Source organism: Tamandua tetradactyla, chromosome 10 (genome assembly GCF_023851605.1).
Source record: "Tamandua tetradactyla isolate mTamTet1 chromosome 10, mTamTet1.pri, whole genome shotgun sequence".
Classification (NCBI taxonomy): Eukaryota; Metazoa; Chordata; class Mammalia; order Pilosa; family Myrmecophagidae; genus Tamandua; species Tamandua tetradactyla.
Window position 1 is genome coordinate 18,797,470 of NC_135336.1, and position 20,807 is coordinate 18,818,276.

The 20,807-nt window shown below is 34.8% G+C and overlaps 1 protein-coding gene across 7 annotated transcripts in view; it reads left to right on the forward strand.

The window, feature by feature from the left end:
- LMLN (leishmanolysin like peptidase) overlaps nt 1–20,807 on the forward strand; it is a 271,959-nt gene that overhangs the window by 82,458 nt on the left and 168,694 nt on the right. For all 7 annotated transcript variants that reach the window (XR_013158484.1, XR_013158486.1, XR_013158485.1 and 4 more), the window contains exons 13-15: nt 11,733–11,865; nt 14,074–14,233; nt 17,425–17,555. Coding sequence is in view for 3 of the 7 variants with exons in the window: in XM_077118062.1 (XP_076974177.1) it covers nt 11,733–11,865; nt 14,074–14,233; nt 17,425–17,555 (424 nt within the window). In the remaining 4 variants the exon portion in view is untranslated. The remainder of the gene's footprint in view (nt 1–11,732; nt 11,866–14,073; nt 14,234–17,424; nt 17,556–20,807) is intronic.

Here is a 20,807-nt window from a genome sequence, read left to right on the forward strand (position 1 = left end):
AATATCCACAATTATTTTCAAAATGTAGTCTAACTCAATTTCAAAATGTGTAGAAAACAGTGTGCTTGGTAATCATATAACACTAAGTAGTTGCAGTTTTGTTTTTAATCACATACTGAAAGAATCCATAGTATAGGAATCAGAGATCATGAATTCTTTATCTAGTTAAGTTTCCTTCAAAACTGAGGGAGAAGAAAAAATTGAGGGAGAGATTAAAATTTTCTCAGACAAACAAAGGCTAAGAGAATTTGTCAACAAGTTGCCTGCCCTACATGAAATACTAAGGGGAGTTCTGTCGGCTGAAAAAAAAGAGATAGGAAAGGGAGGTCTGGAGGATAGCAAGGAATAGAATGTATCAGTGAGGATAATTTAAAGGATCAAAAGAGAGAGAAAAAGGAATATGTAAATCTGACAAATAAAAACTAAAGAATAACATGGTAGACTCAAGAACTGCTGTTACAGTAATAACTTTGAGTATTAATGAACAAAACTCACTGATAAAAAGATATAGATTGGCAGAATGGATTAAAAATATGATCCATCTGTATGCTGCTTAGAAGAGATTCAACTCAGACTCAAGTATACAAATAGATTGAAAGTGAAAGAATGGAAAAAGATCTATGCAAGCTGTTACCAAAAGAAAGCAGGAGTAGCTATACTAATATGAGGCAAAATAGACTTTAAACAATGTCGTAAAAGAGAAGGAAGGAAACTACGTGTTAATAAAAGGGATAATTCACTAAGAAGAAATAGCAATCATAAATATTTATAGTCCCAATCAAAATTGAGGGAGAAAAAATGTACATGAAGCAAACATTGGCAAATTGAATGGAGCAGTTTCAACAATAATAGTAGGAGACTTCAGTACATTACTCTCTTGTATAGATAGAACACCGGACAGAGAATCAACAAGGAAATAGAGAATTTAAACAATTTTATAAAATAATTAGACCTAGTACATATATAGGTGGTAACACCCCAAAACACCAAATACACATTCTTCTCTAGTATCCAATATAGATCATATGCTGGGACACAAGGTGTTTTTAGATTTAATAAGATTGAAATTATTCAAAGCACTTTCTCTGACCACAATAGAATGAAGCTGGAAATTAATAATCACCAAAGAACCAGAACTTTCACAAATACATGGAATTGAACAACACACTCTTAAGCAATCATGGATTCAAAGAAGATTTTAAAAAATGTATATTTTTATTGATAAAACTTAAACATTCTTCACATACAAACATTTCATACATGATGTACAGTCAGTGGCTCATAACAGCACCACATAGTTTTGTATTCATCACCATGATCATTTGTGTTACTCCAGAAAAAAGAAATAAAAAAGATCTTGTGTAAAGATTTGATCTTGTGCAAAGGGTCAACAATAGAGGAGTATAGGGGGTAAACTAATACTGCATGCTATGGCCTATAGTTTTATACTTAATAGGAAGATTTCAGCAGTACCACGGTAATACCAGGGTTAAATAAGTTTTTCGGACGGGGGAGGGACAAGTGATAAGGGGAGGTTTATATTTGATACTTGGTGATGCTGCGTTTATCCATTTTTTGTCTCTTTGGACCAATGAAAAATCGTCTAAAATTGGGAGTGCTATTGATTGTACACCTAAGTGAGGACACTGTAAGACATGGATTGTTTATTTTGGACATTATCCATGATGCCCCATGGATGGAGTGTCCGAGGGGTACCGTGACTGAGAAGTAGTATAGCTTGTGATGTATACACATGGTGGAATATTGTGTAGCTACTAAAAGGAATGAAGTCGTGAGGCATGCAACAAAGTTAATAAACCTTCGGGACATTGTGTTGTACAAAATAAACCAGAATGAAAAGAACAAATATGGTATGGCGTCTTTTAGAAAATACTTAGAGGAAAATTAGGGCCTAGATTATAAGCTCTTATAGCAGTCACATGTAGTCTGGAGTTGTAAATGTATTTCTAGATTTTGAGATGCTGTGCTAAATGTATATAAGCTGCTATTTCCCTGGAATTTGGGGTACTTCTGTGACACCTTACACTTAGAGCTGGAGTTCTGCAGCTCTGAAAGTCAGCATTGCTACATACAACTATTAAAATAATCAAAAAAGCAGTCAGGCTTCAGTTAGAGTTAAAAAACAAGCCACTTTGGTTGAGACTAAGCTAAATCAGAATACAGGGCAAAGGATGATAATGTGTATATTCTAGAACTTCATCTATTGTATGAGACCAAAGGCAGAGAGGTTTATTGTATCAAGAACCTAAATCTTCTATAACACACAGCCTAAATCAGTAGCTCAATTAAAAAACCCAAATACATGGACCCCAGAACAGGAATGAGGTTTTGTAATTCTATATAGCTTAATGTAATACCCAGATACATCCCAGACTATGGCTGGATGATAATTTAAAAGTGTTGGTTGAGTCCCTTGAGGGACTAGAGAAAAAATATGGAATTACTAAACTTTCCCATCTGGGAAACTTCTGGATCTCTCTCAAACTTTAGGAACTCCCAAGAAAATAGGCTAAGCCCTTGATCTTGAGGCGTGCCCTTCCAAAGTTATTTTTGTAGCAGAGAAGCTAAGATGACCTATAGTTATGCTAAGCTAAGATGACCTATAGTTATGCTTCCAGGAAACTTCTTTTGTTGCTCAAATGCAGCATCTCTCTCTTTCTCTAAGCCCACTCTGCAAGAAAAATCATTACCCTTCCCCCTACATGGGGGTGACATTCAGGGGTAAAAGTCTCCCTGGCAACATGGAACATGACTTCCAGGGATGAGCCTGGCCCTAGCACTAGGGGATTAACAATGCTTTCCAGACCAAAAGGGGGGAAAATATAACGAAATAAGGTTATCAGTGGCTAAGAAAGTTCAGATGGCGTCAAGAGGCTATTCTGGAGGCTACTCTACTGTAAGCTTGAGCTAGATAATGCTAATTGCCAGTTTACCAACCCCCTCAACCAACATCATTCCTTTTAACCCTGAAGAACACCCAGGGATCTGAGATTCTGCAGAAGTTTCACATATAAAGTTTACTTTTCAGAAACCTAAAACCTCCAGATGGTTCCTAGGCTAGATAAGTCCTGAAATCCAGAGGTGTCAGTCTCTCCAAGAACATGTCAGTTCCATTCCCCATCTTTAGTAGTTAGATTCAGGTATCAGCTTGGTTAGATGAAGGTGCCTAGTTCTAATGCTGTGGACATGAGCCAATGGTACATGAACCTCATCTGTTGCTCATTACATCTGCAGTCGGCTAGGAGGTGTGCCTGCTGCAATGAATGATGTTTGATTTAATTGGCTGGTGCTTAAATGAGAGAGCTCAATGTAGCATAGCCAAGCAGCTTAGCATACCTCATGTCAGCACTCACAGCTCAGCCCAGGCCTTTGGAGATACAGAAAGAAATCACCCCGGGAAAGGTTGTTGGAACCCAGAGGCCTGGAGAGAAGGCCAGCAGAGATCACCCTGTGCCTTCCCATGTAAGAAAGAACCTCAGTTGAAAGTTAGATGCCTGTCCTCTGAAGAACTAATGAAATAAATCCCCTTTTATTAAAAGCCAATCTGTCTCTGATGTGTTGCATTCCGGCAGCTAGCAAACTAGAACACATCCCATATTGTTGACATCTCTTTTTAATAAGATACAAGTTAAAATGGGCATAACTTTAATATCCCTAAAGATCTGGAGAAGGATCAAAGGTGAAGGCGGAGTTATAGCAAATAAGTTAGGATTTAAGAAATAAGTATGACTACTGAATCATTATATTGATATTTCTGTTTAGTTTCCAGTGTCTTAGAATAGCTAGAAGGAAAAACCTGAAATTATGGAAACATACCCCATATGAAACTTTGAAATCTGTTTTATAACTACTTGCTAAAATGTACTTTAAATTTTTTTTGGTTTTTATTGTAAAATATAACATATATACAAAGTAAAGAAAGAAAAGAGTAATAATTTTTTATCACATAGTTTTATATTCATCATCATGATCATTTCTTAGAATATTTGTATCAATTCAGGAAAAGAAAACAGAAAAAAAATCATACATACCATACCCCTTACCCCTCCATTTCATTGATCACTAGCATTTCAATCTACTAAATTTATTTAAACATTTGTTCCACCTATTATTTATTTATTTTTAATCCATATGTTTTATTCATCTGTCTATAAGGTAGATAGAAGAAACATCAGACACAAGGTTTTCACAATCACACAATCAACATTTCGAAAGCTATACAATCTTCAAGATACATGGCTACTGAACACAGCTCTACATTTTCAGGCAGTTCCCTCCAGCCTCTCTGTTACGTCTTAACTAAAAAGGTGATATCTATTTAATGCATAAGAATAACCTCCAGGATAACCTCTTGACTCTGGATCTCTCAGCCATTGACACTTTATTTTGACTCATTTCTCTCTTCCCCCTTTTGGTCGAAAAGGTTATCTCAGCCCCTTGATGCTGAGTCCCATATCATTCTAGGATTTCTGTCCCACATTGCCAGGAAGGTCCACACCCCTGGGAGTCATGTCCCACATAGAGACGGGGAGGGCAGTAAGTTTGCTTGTCATGTTGGCTGAGAGAGTAAGGCCACATCTGAGCAACAGAAGAGGTTCTTTTGGGGTTGGCTCTTAGGCCTAATTTTAAGTAGGCTTAGCCTGTCCTTTGTGGGGGTTAAGTTTCATATGAACAAACCCCAACATTGGGGGCTCAGCCTATTGCTTTGGTTGTCCCCACTGCTTGTGAGAATATCAAGAATTCTCCACTTGGGGGAGTTGAATTTCCCCCTTTCTCACCATTCCCTCAAAGGGATTTTGCAAATACTTTTTTATTCACTGTTCAAATCCTTCTGGGATTTATCAAGGCATCAGTCTGGACAAACCTACAAAATCTCATGCCCTATTCAAGGTTCCATGTACTTAATGGTGTTCATTTAAGCTGTCCTCATAAGTTATATGAGGAAATGCACTTGTCAAAATATAAATTTTGTACCAAATAAACATTTTTTGCTTCAGTCTCATGCATAAGTTAAAGTGAAAATTTATTGCTTTTTTGTAATATGTTATATCTCACAATAAAAAAATGTCTAAAAAAATAAAGCAGCTGCCTCACCACAATCATGATGGTAGAATGAGATACTTCAGGGCTTGGCCACCCCACAGTGACCTAGTAAGAACTGGTAGAGACATCTTTCTCAAAGTTCCAGAAAACAGTTAAAGAATTACAGTAATAGGGCAATTGACAAATCAAGAAAAAGACACTTAAAAGTGTTGAATCTCATGGTCCATCTCTCACCCCTCACTATCTTTGGACAACCCTCCTATAGTCCCAGTGCAAATCTCTGTTCCCAGTACTGGAGGGAGCAGAGTAACCCTTGTGCAGATACTGGGAGCATGTATGTCTGACCCAGACTTTCTGATGGCGGCCTGAGAGACTTGCTATCCCAGAACTTGCCCAGCATGTCCAAAGTAGCTCATAGAGCTCTCCTACAGAATACTTTGGGAGAGCAGGCATGATGTGTTGCCTGGGGCAAAGAATTGCTGCCTGTTGGACATATAGTACAATGCCACAGGTAATATAGTTCAAAGCTAGTTTCTCATGGCTGGCCTTAGAAGGTTTGGACCAACCCTGAATGTTTATGTGTTGCATTTACTTTACAAAGTATATATAAATAATTAAAAAAACTACACAACACGTCCTGGGGTTTCTAGTGGCAGTTGAAATGATAGTTCCACTTGTGGTATCAGAAGGTAAGCCATTCCTTATACCACTGTGGGGTGAGCTCTTGACTTCTGTCCTATCTGGTGATGTAACTATGTCTCATTTCTAATAATATTTTAAGTACTTTCCTAATAAATTCTATTTTTATATCGCTGAAGTCTGTGTTGTCCATGAAGCCAAGCCTATAAATTAACTGGCCACAAATATCACATTGCCTTTCGTGCAACATGGTGCCTTAATTTGGACATTTTCATGGTCTTAAAACTATAAACTTATAAATTAAAAGTTTCTGTTTTAAAAGCCATTCCATTTCTGGTATTATTCCTGGAGCTAACAAGCTAAAACAAATATAGATACCCAAGGCAATCCTTGAACTCCAAAAACATAAGCTGAAATAGTCCCGCTCTGTGTCAAGTTATAATCAAATTGTCAGATGCCAAAGAGAAACAAGAGAAGCAATGTATTACATACATAGGAGCCACAATAAGATTAAGTGCCAGTTTCTTCTTGGGAACCATGGAGGCAAGAAGGCAGTGGGAAAATATATTTAAATAGCTTAAAGCAAAAAATTGCCAACCAAGAATTCTATATCCAGCAAAACTGTCTTTCAGAATTAAGGAGGAGATTGTGATACTCACTGATAAACCAAAGCTGAGGGAGTTCATCAGCACTAGTTCCACTAGAGTTATGCAGGCTGAAGGGAAAGGACAATAGATAATAGATCAAAACTGCATGAAGAGGGTGGTGCAACGGTGGCTCAGTGTCAGAATTCTTGCCTGCCATGCTGGAGACCTGTGTTAGATTCCTGGTGGCAGCCCATGCAAAAACAAGGAAACAAAAAAAAAAACTGCATGAAGAAATAAAGATCTCCAGTGTGAGTAATGACATAGGTAAATATTAATGCCAGTGTTATTGTATTTTTGGTTTGCAACTCCGCTTTTTACTTTCTACAGAATTTAAAAGGCAAATGCATGAAATGCAATGATAAATCAGTGGTTTGGAACTCGTATACACATGTATTTGTGATAAGAACTACATAAAGGTGGGTGGGGTAGGGCATATAGGAATACTGTTTATGTATACTATTGAAGTTGGTAATAAAGCAAATGAGATTGCTGCAGATTCAGGATGTTTACTTAAACCCCATAGCACATACAAAGAAAATTTTGAAGAATATGTAACTCATAGAGACAAAAGTTAAGAGTTCAGATTGCCAGGTGTGGGAGGCAGGAGAGATGGGGATGAATGCATAATGTATCAGGATTTCTGTTTGAGGAGATGGGAAAATTTTAGTAATGGAAGATGGTGAGGGTACCATAATATTGTGAATGTGATTAATCCCATTGCATGGTATGCTTGGGAGTGATTGAGATGGGAAAGTTTATGTTGTGTATATATATTCCCACAATTTAAAAAAAAAAGAGTAACTAAAGATACAATGACAGTGAAATACAAGACATGATCCTGGGTGGTATCTAACATGGGAGGAAGAAAGACTCAAAGCAACATTGGGACATATGAAAAAAATTGAAAAATAGTCCATAAGCCTTATAGCACTGTTAAATGTCTTGAACTTAATAATTGCACTGAAGGTGGCAACAGAAGTCAGTGTCCTTATACTTAGGAAATATGTATACCAGTAATAAGTGTTCAAAGAGCATGATGCATGCAACCTACACTCAAATGTTCAACGAATGGATTTGTAGATAGAGGGAAAGACAGTGGATGGATGGATGGATGGATGGATGGATGGATGGATGGATGGATGGATGGATAGAAAGATAGGCAGGCAAATATGGCAAATGTCACAAAATGTTAAAATTGTTGGATCTGGATATCTGGTGGGGTAGAAGTCTGTTGGATTTCTCCATCTAGGGTTTGCTTTTTTTTTTTTTTTTGATGATTGTATAACTATGCAGATATTTTTAGGTTCTTTGTTTTATTTTTTTTTTCTTAATTTTTATTTTTTATCATCACAATCGACTCTTTTTCTTTTTTGTGAAAGATAGCATGTATACAAAAAAAGCAATGAATTTCAAAGCACATTGCAACAATTAATTGTAGAACAGATTTCAGAATTTGGTATAGGTTACAATTCCACAATTTTAGGTTTTTATTTCTAGCTGCTTCAAGATACTGGAGACTAAAAGAAATATCAGTATAATGTTTCAGCAATCATACTCATTTGTTAAACCCTACCAACATTACCTTTGACTTTCTTCCACTCTTTAGAGGTATTTGAGCTATGCCCATTCCAACTTTTTCATGTTAGTAGGAGCTGTCAATAATATGGGATATGGGATGGAAGTAGATGATGTTCTGGAGAGGCTGGCCCCTCTGCACTTCAGGACTTAACTGGTCAAGGGACCCATCTGGAGGTTGTAGGTTTCTGGAAAGTTACCCTAGTGCATGGAACCTTTGTAGAATCTTATATAACACCCTAGTGTTCTTTAGAATTGGCAGGAATAGTTTTGGTTGGGGTTTGGCAAGTTAATGGTAGGTAGCAATGTCTAACTGAAGCCTGTGTAAGAGTGACAGAGTAGCTCCTTGAACTCTCTCAGCCACTGATACCTTATTTGTTACACTTCTTTTCCCCCTTTTGGTCAGGATGGCATTGTTGATTCCATAGTGTCAGGGCCAGACTCATCCCTGGGAATCATCTCCCACACTGCCAGGGATACTTTTACCCCTGGATGTCATGCCCCATGTAGAAGGAAGGGCAGTGGCTTCACTTGCAGAATTGGGCTTAGAGAGAGAGTCTACATCTGAGCAACAAAAGAGGTCCTCCAGAAGTAACTCTTAGGCATACCTATAGGCAGGCTAAGCTTCTCTACTACATACATAAGTTTGACAAGAGTAAGCCTCAATATCAAGGGCTTGGTCTATTGATTTGGGTGTTCCTAATGACACAGTAGCAGGGGTTTCCCTGGTGGTTAAGTTTAATAGTTCCGTATATTTTTTCCTATCCCTCAAGGGACTTTGCCAATACTTTTTGATTATTGGTTGGCGTTATTTTTGTAACTGTCCTTTATGTTTGAAATTATTTCAGAAACAAAAACTTAAAAAGGGAAAAGAGTAAAGCTCCTGTCCACATTTTTGTACAGGTTTTTGCATGAGCACTTGCCTTTATATCTCTGGGATAAATGCCTAAGAGTACATTGTTGTGTCAAATGTTTACTGCATGTTTAGTTTTGTAAAAGAACTACCAAATGTTTTCCAGAATGGCTGTACCATTTTACATTCACCCAGAAAATTATAAGTAATCCAGTTTCTTGTCTTCTTGCCAAGATGACAAGAATTACCAAATGAATGACATTTGGTAATGTCACTGTTTTATATTTTAGCTATTCTGATTGGTATGGAGTGATACCTCATTATGGGTAGTTTTTCCCCCATATTTTAACTTTTTAACATTTTCAAGATTTCCAAATCAATATTTCAAAGAAGCTAAAGAAAGTTGAAAGGAACAAAACCTTTTAAAAATAATACACTAATTTGCCTTTTTCAAAAACTGACGTACTTGTGCTTGGCACTCTTGCTTTTTGAGCTTTTGCCAGTTGGAGCAGTGATACAAATATGCTGTCCCAGAATCAGGTTCAATCTTACATTATAGGAGTTTAAAATATTTTTGTGAAGGAAACAGTTTCATCACTGTCAAAGATGTCTTCATGTCCTATTGATGACAGGCTACCAGATTTCACAGGATAACGGCACCAAGCTACCAGTATAGATATTCTTGAAACCAGACTTACATTCTAGATTGTTTTTCATCCTTTCCATTAGCATAGTTTGATTTAAATCTTCAAATACAGTTTGACTAAATAATGTTACTGTTTACTTGGGTATGCATCAGAGCCAATAATTTTCAAAGCAGATTTTATTTTAAAATATCAATAACTTGTTCCTCACCACAACTATTTACAAGCAAAGTATTACTTTGTCTGGGCTTGTTTCATCTTCAGTGTCTGTGATTATAGGCAAAAAAGTAGATTGAGTCAAACCCCAAGATTTTTGACATGCATGTCTCTTTTGTTGGCTGTAAATTTCCATTCAATATGGCTTGCACAAATCCTGCATCAGAGAATAGTCCAGTCATACTCAGGAAACTAGCTGTGCTCTGTTGAAAGCTAGTGTATCACATTCAAATATACAATTCAGTGGTATTAATTACATTCAGAATGTTGTGCCACTATCACCACCATCCATTACCAAAACTTTTCCATCAACCTAAATAGAAACTCTGTACAATTTAAGTATCTCCTCTTCATTCCCTACCCGTATCCAGGCCCGTGGTAATCTGTTTTCTAGTTTCTGGCTCTATGAATTTGCTTATGCTTATTTCATATCAGTGAGATCATACAATGTTTCACTATTGTATCTGGCTTATTTCACTCAACATGATATCTTCAAGGTTCATCCAAGAATCAGCATTTTTAACTTCATCTTATAATAAAGCAGTTATACCTCTCTAATACTTTTTAGCCCACACTCATTTTTTTCTTTATTTGAAGTTGATATATACTGTTTTATTTTAGAGAATTTCATGGTTTTGAGAGATAGTGACTTAGTAAGAATTACTGGACATATTTATTGGAAACTTTGTCATGGGAATTTATAAAATTGCCTTCTGTATATGCTTTATAAAAATGGTATGAACAATGGGATTTACATTATTTAGTAACTTCTGTGTACTAGACACTTAGTGCTTTGCAACTGAAACTCAGGAAAGTTTGGTAAATAACAAGTGAGTGGCTAGGGCTGGGATTGTAGGCTCTTTTAGCTGGCTGTGTGATAACTTCAGGGGCTTTCTGTTCCCATTCACTGGGTTGCTTCAAGTTTGTTGAAGACTGTGAAAGGCATTTTGCATGTTGTATCTCAAGAAGCTGTAATTCTCTAGAGATGTTTTATTGCAATATTATACTAATGTAAATGAGAAAAGTAGCACTCTTACTTAAAATAAGAAATCCAATATGGTCTTTTTTTTCTTAGCAAGCATGTGGAAAAGAAGAAAAATGCCAGTGATCTTGTTCCAATTTGCCAGACCAGTCTTAATAGAATTTATGTTGTTTGGGAATACTGAGATTTCATATATAAAATTTCTGTTATAACAACAAATTATCAGTAAGATGACTAATCAAATTACAGGTTTGTTTAAAGATTATTTTTATAGGACATGACAACAATTTCTGATGTCTTTGGAAAATGCAGGACCCCTTTTTTCAAATTATCCTTCTAAGATTAGATTTAAATTAACAGAGAACAGATAAATTGATAACAATTAGGAATAATCACCCATCTTTATTTTGCACAGGAAAACATGATTAGTTCTTTTGTAAATGTTTTCAGTGTAGTAAAATGTCAAACAACAAAATGTCAAACAAGATTCTTTCAGCTAGATTATGCATAGAAAAAAATTTCCCTCTCTGTAGCTGTAGGGTAAAGGGGTATCACTTCCATCTCTTTCTCAGACTCCTTTTGTTAATTGTGGAGTCTTATATTTTTGGCCAGGATTGGAATTTCATTAGTTAGCATTAAAAATACAAAGCAGGTCTGCAGAACTCAATCGGATTTTAAGAGCAGTGAAATAATGCTAGAATGCATTTAGCGTTAATCTTCTACATCTACATAAAGTATTTCCTTTTACTATTTGAAAAATAAATTTAACCTGATTCAGCAGTTGGTTTTAACTATTAAATTATGTTGAGATTATAATAAAAAAAGACCACAAAGCAGGCCTGCAGAGCTCAGTTTTACTTGCAAAGTAGAAAAAGACATAAATCAGATTTTATTTAAGAGCGGTGAAATAATGCTAGAATGCATTTAGTGTTAATCTTCTACATCTACATAAAGTATTTCCTTTTACTATTTGAAAAATAAATTTAACCTGATTCAGCAGTTGGTTTTAACTATTAAATTATATTGAGATTATAATAAAAAAGACAAACTCGAGGACAGAACTGTAAATTTTCTTTTAAGTTTGATACAGTGGTGCTTAACTTTGTGTGCAGGAGGCAGATGTTGAGCCCTTACTGTGACACGCTCAGAAGTAATCCATTGCAACTAACTTGCAGACAGGACCAGAGAGCAGTTGCAGTGTGTAATTTGCAGAAGTTCCCGAAACCTTTACCACAAGAGTACCAGGTAACACTTGTTTGGGGCTTAATTATAGGAATAAATGTTTAAAAATATTACCCACTTTGAATAAGAAGAGTTATTCTCTTAAGTTTTAGAACTTACAGATACCATTTGTTTTCCATAAGTTAGTGAAAAAAAACTAAAAACAAATCTCTTATTTCTTTATAATGAATGTGTTAATATCATGTAATTAGTATCTAGCAATGCCTTGTAGTAATGGCAGATGACACAATATTTTTTTATCTATTTTTAAACTGTTTACATTTTCTTTCTAATTGTTCCAAAATCTTTATCTCTAAATTCTCTATTTTACTCAAACAATAAGTTTCTTTAAAGAAAATAACTTTGGTATTGTAATTCAATTAACATAGAAGGCTTGGACATTCTACTTTGGAAAGGGTTTGACGCATGGAATCTAAAAGTTGAAGGAAATTGTCCGAAATGTTCAATCTGAATCGCGTTTGACCTTTAAGCTTCTTGTTGCCATGGCTACCTTTAAACATCCTCAGCTCCTCCCTGTTATTTACAGAGCACCCTGTAGGTAGAAATGATTTCTCAGAAGCTAATTTTAAATGGTAGATGCTGAATTTTTTTTACTAATTTTTTTTAAATACCAGAAAACCACCAAACACAAACATTCGTAATTTTTTATTATTCCATTCTACATATATAATTAGTAATTCACAATATCATCACATAGTTGCATATTCATCATCATGATCATTTCTTGGAACATTTGCATCTATTCAGAAAAAAGGAAAAGAAAACAGAAAAAAATTCATACATACCATACCCCACCCCTCCCCTTTACCGATCACCAGCATTTCATTCTAAATTTATTTTAACATTTGTTCCCCCTATTATTCATCTTTATTCCATATGTTTTACTTATCTGTTGATAAAGTAGATAAAAGGAGCATCAGACACAAGGTTTTCACAATCACGCAGTCCCATTGTGAAAGCTATATCATTATACAATCATCTTCAAGAAACATGGCTGCTGGAACACAGCTCCACATTTTCAGGCAGTTCCCTCCAGTCTCTCCACTACATCTTGACTAACAAGGTGATATCTATTTAATGGGTAAGAATAACCTCCAGGATAACCTCTGGACTCTGTTTGGAATCTCTCAGCCATAGACACTTTATTTTGGCTCATTTTACTTTTCCCCCTTTTGCTTGAGACGGTTTTCTCAGTCCCCTGATGCTGAGTCTCAGCTCATTCTAGGATTTTTCTCAATCCCTTGATGCTGAGTCTCAGCTCATTCCAGGATTTCTGTCCCACGTTGCCAGAAAGGTCCATACCCCTGGTAGTCATGTCCCACATAGACGGGGGAGGGTGGTGAGTTTACTTGTTGTATTGGCTGGAGAGAGAGGCCACATCTGAGCAACAAAAGAGGTTATCTTGAGGGGTGACTCTTTGGCCTAATTTTAAGTAGACTTGACCACAAACACCCTTTGTAGGGTTAAGTTTTATATGAACAAACCCCAAGATTGGGGACTCAGCCTATAGCTTTAATTGTCCACAGTGAATTTTTAATTTCCTATATATATTTATGATCCTGCTGAGTTTTTCAAACACATTAAACTGATAACTGTATTTCTAGACATGGTCATATACAACTCAATAAATTGTTTTAAAAATGTGAAATATTTAAAATTTATCTGGTACCTTGTTCCTTTCATGTTCTAAGCATTTTTTTATATATAATCTCATTTATTTTTTCAGATTTATTTTCAAGTTTGTCAAAAACACATATGAAGTCTTCTAAAAGCACTTGAAGGACATTACATTTAGAATCTCTTAATTCTGTGTACTAATTTTGTATTTTGTCAACTCTTAAAACTCTTCCTTTTTCTCAGTGTAATTCTATTTCATCCTTTTAAGACATAAGTCAAATTTGTAATCCTAATAAATAACTTAGACTCATTTACTTATCTTGCTAATTTCTAAAACAACAGTCTTGAAACACCCCTCAGTACTATATTCTTTGTGTTGAACCATATGTGAGGAAAATGATGTTAATGTCTTCTTTGTGTTTTACATCATTAGAGAGTTTTTTGAGGACTATACTTTTTGAGGACTTTGAGATACTCATAAATTTAAAAAAATAGAGCTGTATTAGAGAGTTGCTGTGAATTGCCCATGAACTTTGTTTTGGTTATACTGAATGTTTTTCTTACTCTCCTGTCTTCCCAATAATTTTTTTGTAGTACTTTGATGAACTCAGTGGAATACCTGCAGAAGATTTGCCTTATTATGGTGGTTCAGTAGAAATTGCTGACTACTGTCCTTTCAGTCAGGAATTCAGGTGGCATTTAAGTGGTGAATATCAGCGCAGCTCAGATTGTAGGATATTGGAAAATCAACCAGGTTAGTAGTCTAATGAAATGAAATATTATTTACATATCTAAATAACAGTATCAGCAATATAAAATAGTTATTAAAGACACCCTGGAGTCAGATTGTCTGAGTTTGTATTGTAGTTCCTCTGTGTTCCATCTGTGAAAATTTACTTTACTTCTCTCTATCTCAGGTTCCTTATCTGTAGAATGAGAATGATAATTCCTATCTCATAGGGTTGTTGTGAGAATTAAATGAATTACTATAAGTACTTAGAACTGTCTTTGACACATGTAAAATTTATCAACTAATAGATACATACATGTATTGACATTATATATACTACATGTTAATAATGCCTTATATATACATGGCAATTTTCACTTGCAAAGTGCTTTCATTTTTATCATTTCATTTTGTTATTCTAAATATCCTATGAGGGACCTAGGAAAGATACATTACTATATTTCACAGATGAGTGAAGAGACACTAAGTGATAAAGTTACTTAGTGTCAAAGTAGGATTCCACAATGCAGGGCTTTTTCTATTAAAACACATTATATGTCTAATTTTTTGTTCTTCTGAAGAGTGTACATTTTATGTAATTTAAAAGTATTATGTCATTCTTCAGTTATCAAAACAATACTTTTGTCCCATGGCCAGTAGGATATATTGCTATATTATATATTCCCTTTTTAATACATGTAAATGAATGGGTCATCAAAGGAATAAACAGTATGGCAGTTGGATATTCAGAAATAATAGTTTTAGCTCATACCAAACACCTTTGTAAAACGACGTTTCTCACATCTAGGTTGTTGAAATGTAATAAGTAGATTTTTTCTCTGTGGTCATTAAAATTTTAACTTCTTCCCCTCCCCCCCATTACATACCTTATAATAGACTTAAGTCATTTAAATTTTTCATTTCCAGGATGTTTTTACTTTTTGTTCTTAAACCTGGCAAATTTAATTGGATTTGTATAGTCATTTTTTCCACTGCTCACCTATTTAATAAATGTTTTGAAGTCTTATGATATAACAATTCAGCAGTTCCATAACAAAGTAAGAAAAGTACACAGATCTGTCAATTATGGATTTGCAAAAAATAATTTTTTATATTTTATTTTAGAAATGGGTTGACAAAGATTTTCTGTAATAGATTGTAAATATGTTCGGTTTTGTGGGCTATACGGTCTCTGTTGCAGCTACCCAACTCTGCAGTTGCAATATGAAAGCTGCCATAGATAACATGTACATAAATGGGCTCCTGTGTATCAGTAAAACTTTATTTATAGGAACAGTTGAGAGGCAAGATTAGACCTGAGGGTTATAGTTTCCTGACTTCTGTTTTAGAGACTGACCACTATACTTTTTGAGGACTTTGAGGTACTCATAAACTAAAAAAAAATAGAGCTGTATTTCATTGTTTTACATTTTCTTTCTTGGCTGTATAATTGTTATTTTTAAAAGCTGAATATAAAATTAAATACTTAATAACATTTTACAAGTGGACTAATTGAAATCTCTGCTTTCAAAAGATAGAATTTAACCACTGTATAAACTGTAAAAAGAGCAAATTATTGCTAGGAAGTAAGAGCTTCATCCCTCTGTACTTCAGGGATTTAGAGGTTATTTATACTGTCTCCTACCTCTGCAGGTCTGTGCTCAGCCTGAGACTAAATTAGCGTATTATTTATGAAATTTCAAGAAGTGGCACAAGTTGAAGATCTAAATAAAATTTGGCAAGGATGCAAAAGCCCCAAATGCCAACATCATCATTATCCTGTCATGGGTCACTTGAGAAGTGACTTTAGGTCACCAGTGAAAGTGCTTCTTATTTTGGTATCTAAGCATCTAGTGGTTCTTAGTGCCAATCTCTCCTTTGGGCCCAGTTTTATTCCCTTTTTTCTGCTGATACCATAATTTTCTCTCGATTTCTTGAGAACCCAGTTGAATTTGGAGCCCTGTGTTCCTTTTGATTTTTTGTACTGAAAATTTCCATTAAACATGTTTGATTTTTAAAACAACTTTTAACCTTAAGAATGGAATACTTGTATTTCTTGTTCTTTGAGCCAAAAGAATAAGGTTCTTCTTCCAGGTTATATATATATTTATAATATATGACGAGGAAAGTCCAAGCAACAATACATTATAACCTAACAATCATAAAGTGAATGCTATTATTATTATTATTATTTCTAGTTTTAAAAACTCATTTATTAGCTCATAGTTCTTTAGGTCAGAAATTTGGGTATGGCTTGATTGGGTTATCTGCTCAGAGTCTCACAAGGTCAAAATCAAGGTGTAGGCAGGATTGCATTCCTTTCTGAAGGCTCTTTCCATTTCAAAACTCATTCTTGTTGGCAGAATTCAGTTCCTTGCAGTTTAGGACTGAATTCCTCATGTTCTTGCTGGCTGGCAGCCAGGATTACTCTCTCCTTCTAGAGGCCACCTACATTCCTTTAAGTATCTTCCGGCATCTTCAAGCCAACAGTGACACATCAATGCCTTCTTGTGCTTTGAATCTCTGACTTCCTCTTTTGCAATGAGCAGAGAAAACTACTTTTTTTAAAAAAATTGTGGTAACTTATATAGTATATAACATAAAATTTGCCATTTTAACCATTTTTAAATGTACAAGTCAGTGGTTTCAATTATGTTTACATTATGCTACCATCAATTCCATCTACCACTATTTTTATCACTCAAGACAGAAACTTTTTTATCGCCCAAAATAGAAACTCATATCCATTAAGCATTAATCCCCATAACCTTCCCCCAAGCTCTTAATAAACTCTAATCTACTTTGTCTTTATGAATTTGTTTATTCTAGTTATTTCATTTAAGTGGAATTTTACTATACATGTCTTTTTGTGTCTGTCTTATTTCACTTAGTATGATGTTGCCAAGGTTCATCTGTTATCACGTGTATAGAATTTTTAATTCCTTTTCGTGGCAAAATAATATTCCATTGTATGTTTATATCACATTTGGTTTATCCATTCATCTGTTGATGGACACTTGGGTTGCTTATTCGTTTTGACAGTTGCAAATGATGCTATGATGTACAAGTGTATCTATTTGAGTCCCTGGTGTCAGTTCTTTTGCCTTTATGCCTAGAAGTGGAGTTAGTAAGTCATATTGTTATTCTATATGTAACTTTTTGAGGAACTTCCGTTTTCAAAGTCATATATTTAAAAACTTTTCTGATTTTTTCAGATCTTTTTAAAAACTATGGTGCTGAAAAGTATGGACCTCATTCTGTTTGTCTAATTCAGAAATCAGCATTTGTCATGGAAAAATGTGAGAGGAAACTGAGTTACCCAGATTGGGGAAGTGGATGTTATCAGGTAAACTATATGATTGCTAATAATTATACCAAATGTTATATAATTTTATATCATTATACAGTTTTTGTATTTTATAAATTTATTTTAATAAATTTTATGTTTTTATATAGTTAAATCGTTTACTGCTTAATACTTTAACTTGTCTTATTTGTTCAATATTAGTTTGAATGCTTGTGTTTTGTGAAAATGTTATATCTTTGTAAGAAATTGCCTTTCTTCCATCTGTTTAAAAATATATAATTTCTGTGTATCAGTAAATTTCATAATAATTTTATTTCTAGGCATTAAGCCCATGGAAATAATGATAAATATGTAATTTTACTTTTTGTAATAGAAAAACATTTACAATTTTGTTTTAAAAGACCTGAGGAAAGCTGGGATTATAAGAATTAATACATTGACTGCTAATTACTGATAGGTCTTTTCCTTTGAAATTAGAAATCCAAAGGGGTAGACTATTTTCTTACTTATCTTATTTGCATATCTGATATTAAACGACCATATCCCATTCGAGCTTATTAAGTTATAGGCATTCTGTAACTTATGTGCATCCAACTGAATGAATATTCTGTGCTCTACCAATGGATGTTTGGGAAGGAGAGTGCGATCCTGAGAACTGAAGAATAAGAATTCCTTGTAACATTTTAGCGCAAAAGCTCTTGTTTATTATCCTCTTCCAAACATCTTTACCACTCATTTATCCTACTTCTGACAGGACTAGTACTACATTGACTTTCTCATTCTAGAAACCAAAGTGACTATTTTCTATTTTCTGTACTATAAAGATGAATCTATGAACACTAAGGCTTTAAACCATTTTTCTAATTGAAGTCTAACACTGTTTGCTTCTTCACAGAAACATCACTTTTAGTTCTTAGCTGATTATTATTATTCTTTTTGGTACCAGCCTTACTTATAAGAAGCTTATATTATTCTTTCCGCATGTTTTAAGGAATAAACATTTAAGGTATAATGTAGTCAAGAGGCCCTATACTGTAGTCCTGTTTCCTTGAGAAACCTTTGGTATCTGTATCTTTAGGTTTTTTTTACTTTTGAGCTGGTCAGATTCTTCAGAGGAAACTGAGTGGAGTTTGAATGCTAGGAGGTCTCAATATTAAATACGTAAAATTCTGATTAGAATCAGAATGACATCCCAGCCTCCATCTGTAGATGGTGTCCTCAGAACAAAAATCTGTCTTCTATCCCTTCCAGAATATAAATCTCCAGTGTTCTGGATTAGGAAGAAAGAGTGGCCTATCCACTCCTAATGAAAGAGGGGAATCAGAGGGTCTCTGAGCGTTTGATCTAATCTTTCTCATTGTAACCCTTACTTTTTGGTTCCTAGTACCAGCAATTCTTGAGCCTTCTTCTGTCCTGCAGTGTAAATCAGATTTCATTCGGCTTTCTCAGGTTTGCTAAGTCTGGAATTACTTGTACCTCCTACCCTATCTGTCCATAATTATTTCTCAGAATTCCACAAGAGGAATATTTAAACTTCATCAAGGAAGGCTTCCTCTTTGCATGTCAACACATTCAGATAACTCCCTTCCCAAAGCCGTGTACATTCTATTTCCCAATCTGAAACATCTCTTTCACTCTGATACAAACCTTACATACGTCTTTAAGATATAGCATTTGCATTCTGTTCTCTTATTGTACTTGTTTCTACCATTTATTGACTCTTTTTCAAATGCAGTTTTATTGAACTATATATTCACATACCATGTAATCATCCAAATTGTATGATCAGTGGCTCACAGTATCATTATATAGCTGTGTGTTTCTCATCACAATAGATGTTTGAACATTTTCATTACTCAAAAAAAAAAACAGAATAAAAGTAAAAAAAGAACACCCGAAACATCCCATGTCCCTCTCCCTCCCATATTATTTATTTATTTTTTGTCTTTTTTTTTCTTACTCATCTGTCCGTACACTGGATAAAGGGAGGAGTGTCACAAGGTTTTCACTATCACATGGGGTCACAGCTGAAAACTCTGTAATTATTCAGTAGTCATCAAGAATCAAGGCTATTGGATTACAGTTCAGCAGTTTCAGGTATTTTCCTCTAGCTACTCCAGTACACCAAAAACTGAAAAGGAATATCTATATACTGCATAAAAATGACCTCCAGAATGACCTCTTAACTCTATTTGAAATCTTTCAGCCACTGAAACTTTCTTTTGTTTCATTTTTCTTTCCCCTTTGGTCAAGAAGGTTTTTTCAGTCCCACACTGCCAAGACCAGGCTTATCCCCAAGAGTCATATCCCACCTTGCCACATTTATTGCTCTTAATCATAAAATTCTCTGATGTTAATTTTTTTTAAATTAGCAAATGAATAAAAATTAACATAGATAATCAGTAATTCACAATATCATCACATAGTTGCATATTACATCATTTCTTAGAACATTTGCATACATTCAGAAAAAAGAAATAAAAAGACAATAGAAAAAGAAATAAAACGAAAACAGAAAAAAAAAAGATTATACCTACCATACACCTTAACCCCTCGCTTTCACTGATCACTAACATTTCAAACTAAATTTATTTTAGCATCTGTTCCCCCTATTATTTATTTTTATTCTATATATTTTACTTGTTTGTTGACAAGATAGATAAAAGGAGCATCAGACACAAGTTTTTCACAATCACACAGTCACATTGTCACAGCTATATCATTATTCAATCATCCTCAAGAAACATGGCTACTGGAACACAGCTCTACATTTTCAGACAGTTCCCTCCAGCCTCTCCATTACATCTTGCCTAACAAGGTGATATCTATTTAATGGGTAAGAATAACTTCCAGGATAACCTCTCGACTCTGTTTGGAATCTCTCAGCCATTGACACTTTGTCTCATTTCACTCTTCCCCCTTTTGGTCGAGAAGGTTTTCTCAGTCCCCTGATGCTAAGTCTCAGTTCATTCTAGGGTTTTCTCAATCCCTTGATGCTGAGTCTCAGCTCGTTCTAGGATCTCTGTCCCACGTTGCCAGGAAGGTCCACACCCCTGGGAGTCATGACCTGAGATTTCAAGTACTTATGTTGTTCAATCAAACTATCTACGTAAGTTATATTAGAATATGCATTAGTAAAAATATAAATTTTGTAACAAACATTTTTTGCTTTAGACTCACACATAGGGTGACATTTTAAAATATTAATTACCATCTGATGTTAATTTTGGCAGGGGAAAAATATATTTACATCCCATCCCTCTCTCAGCATTGTGTAATGTACATCTTTGG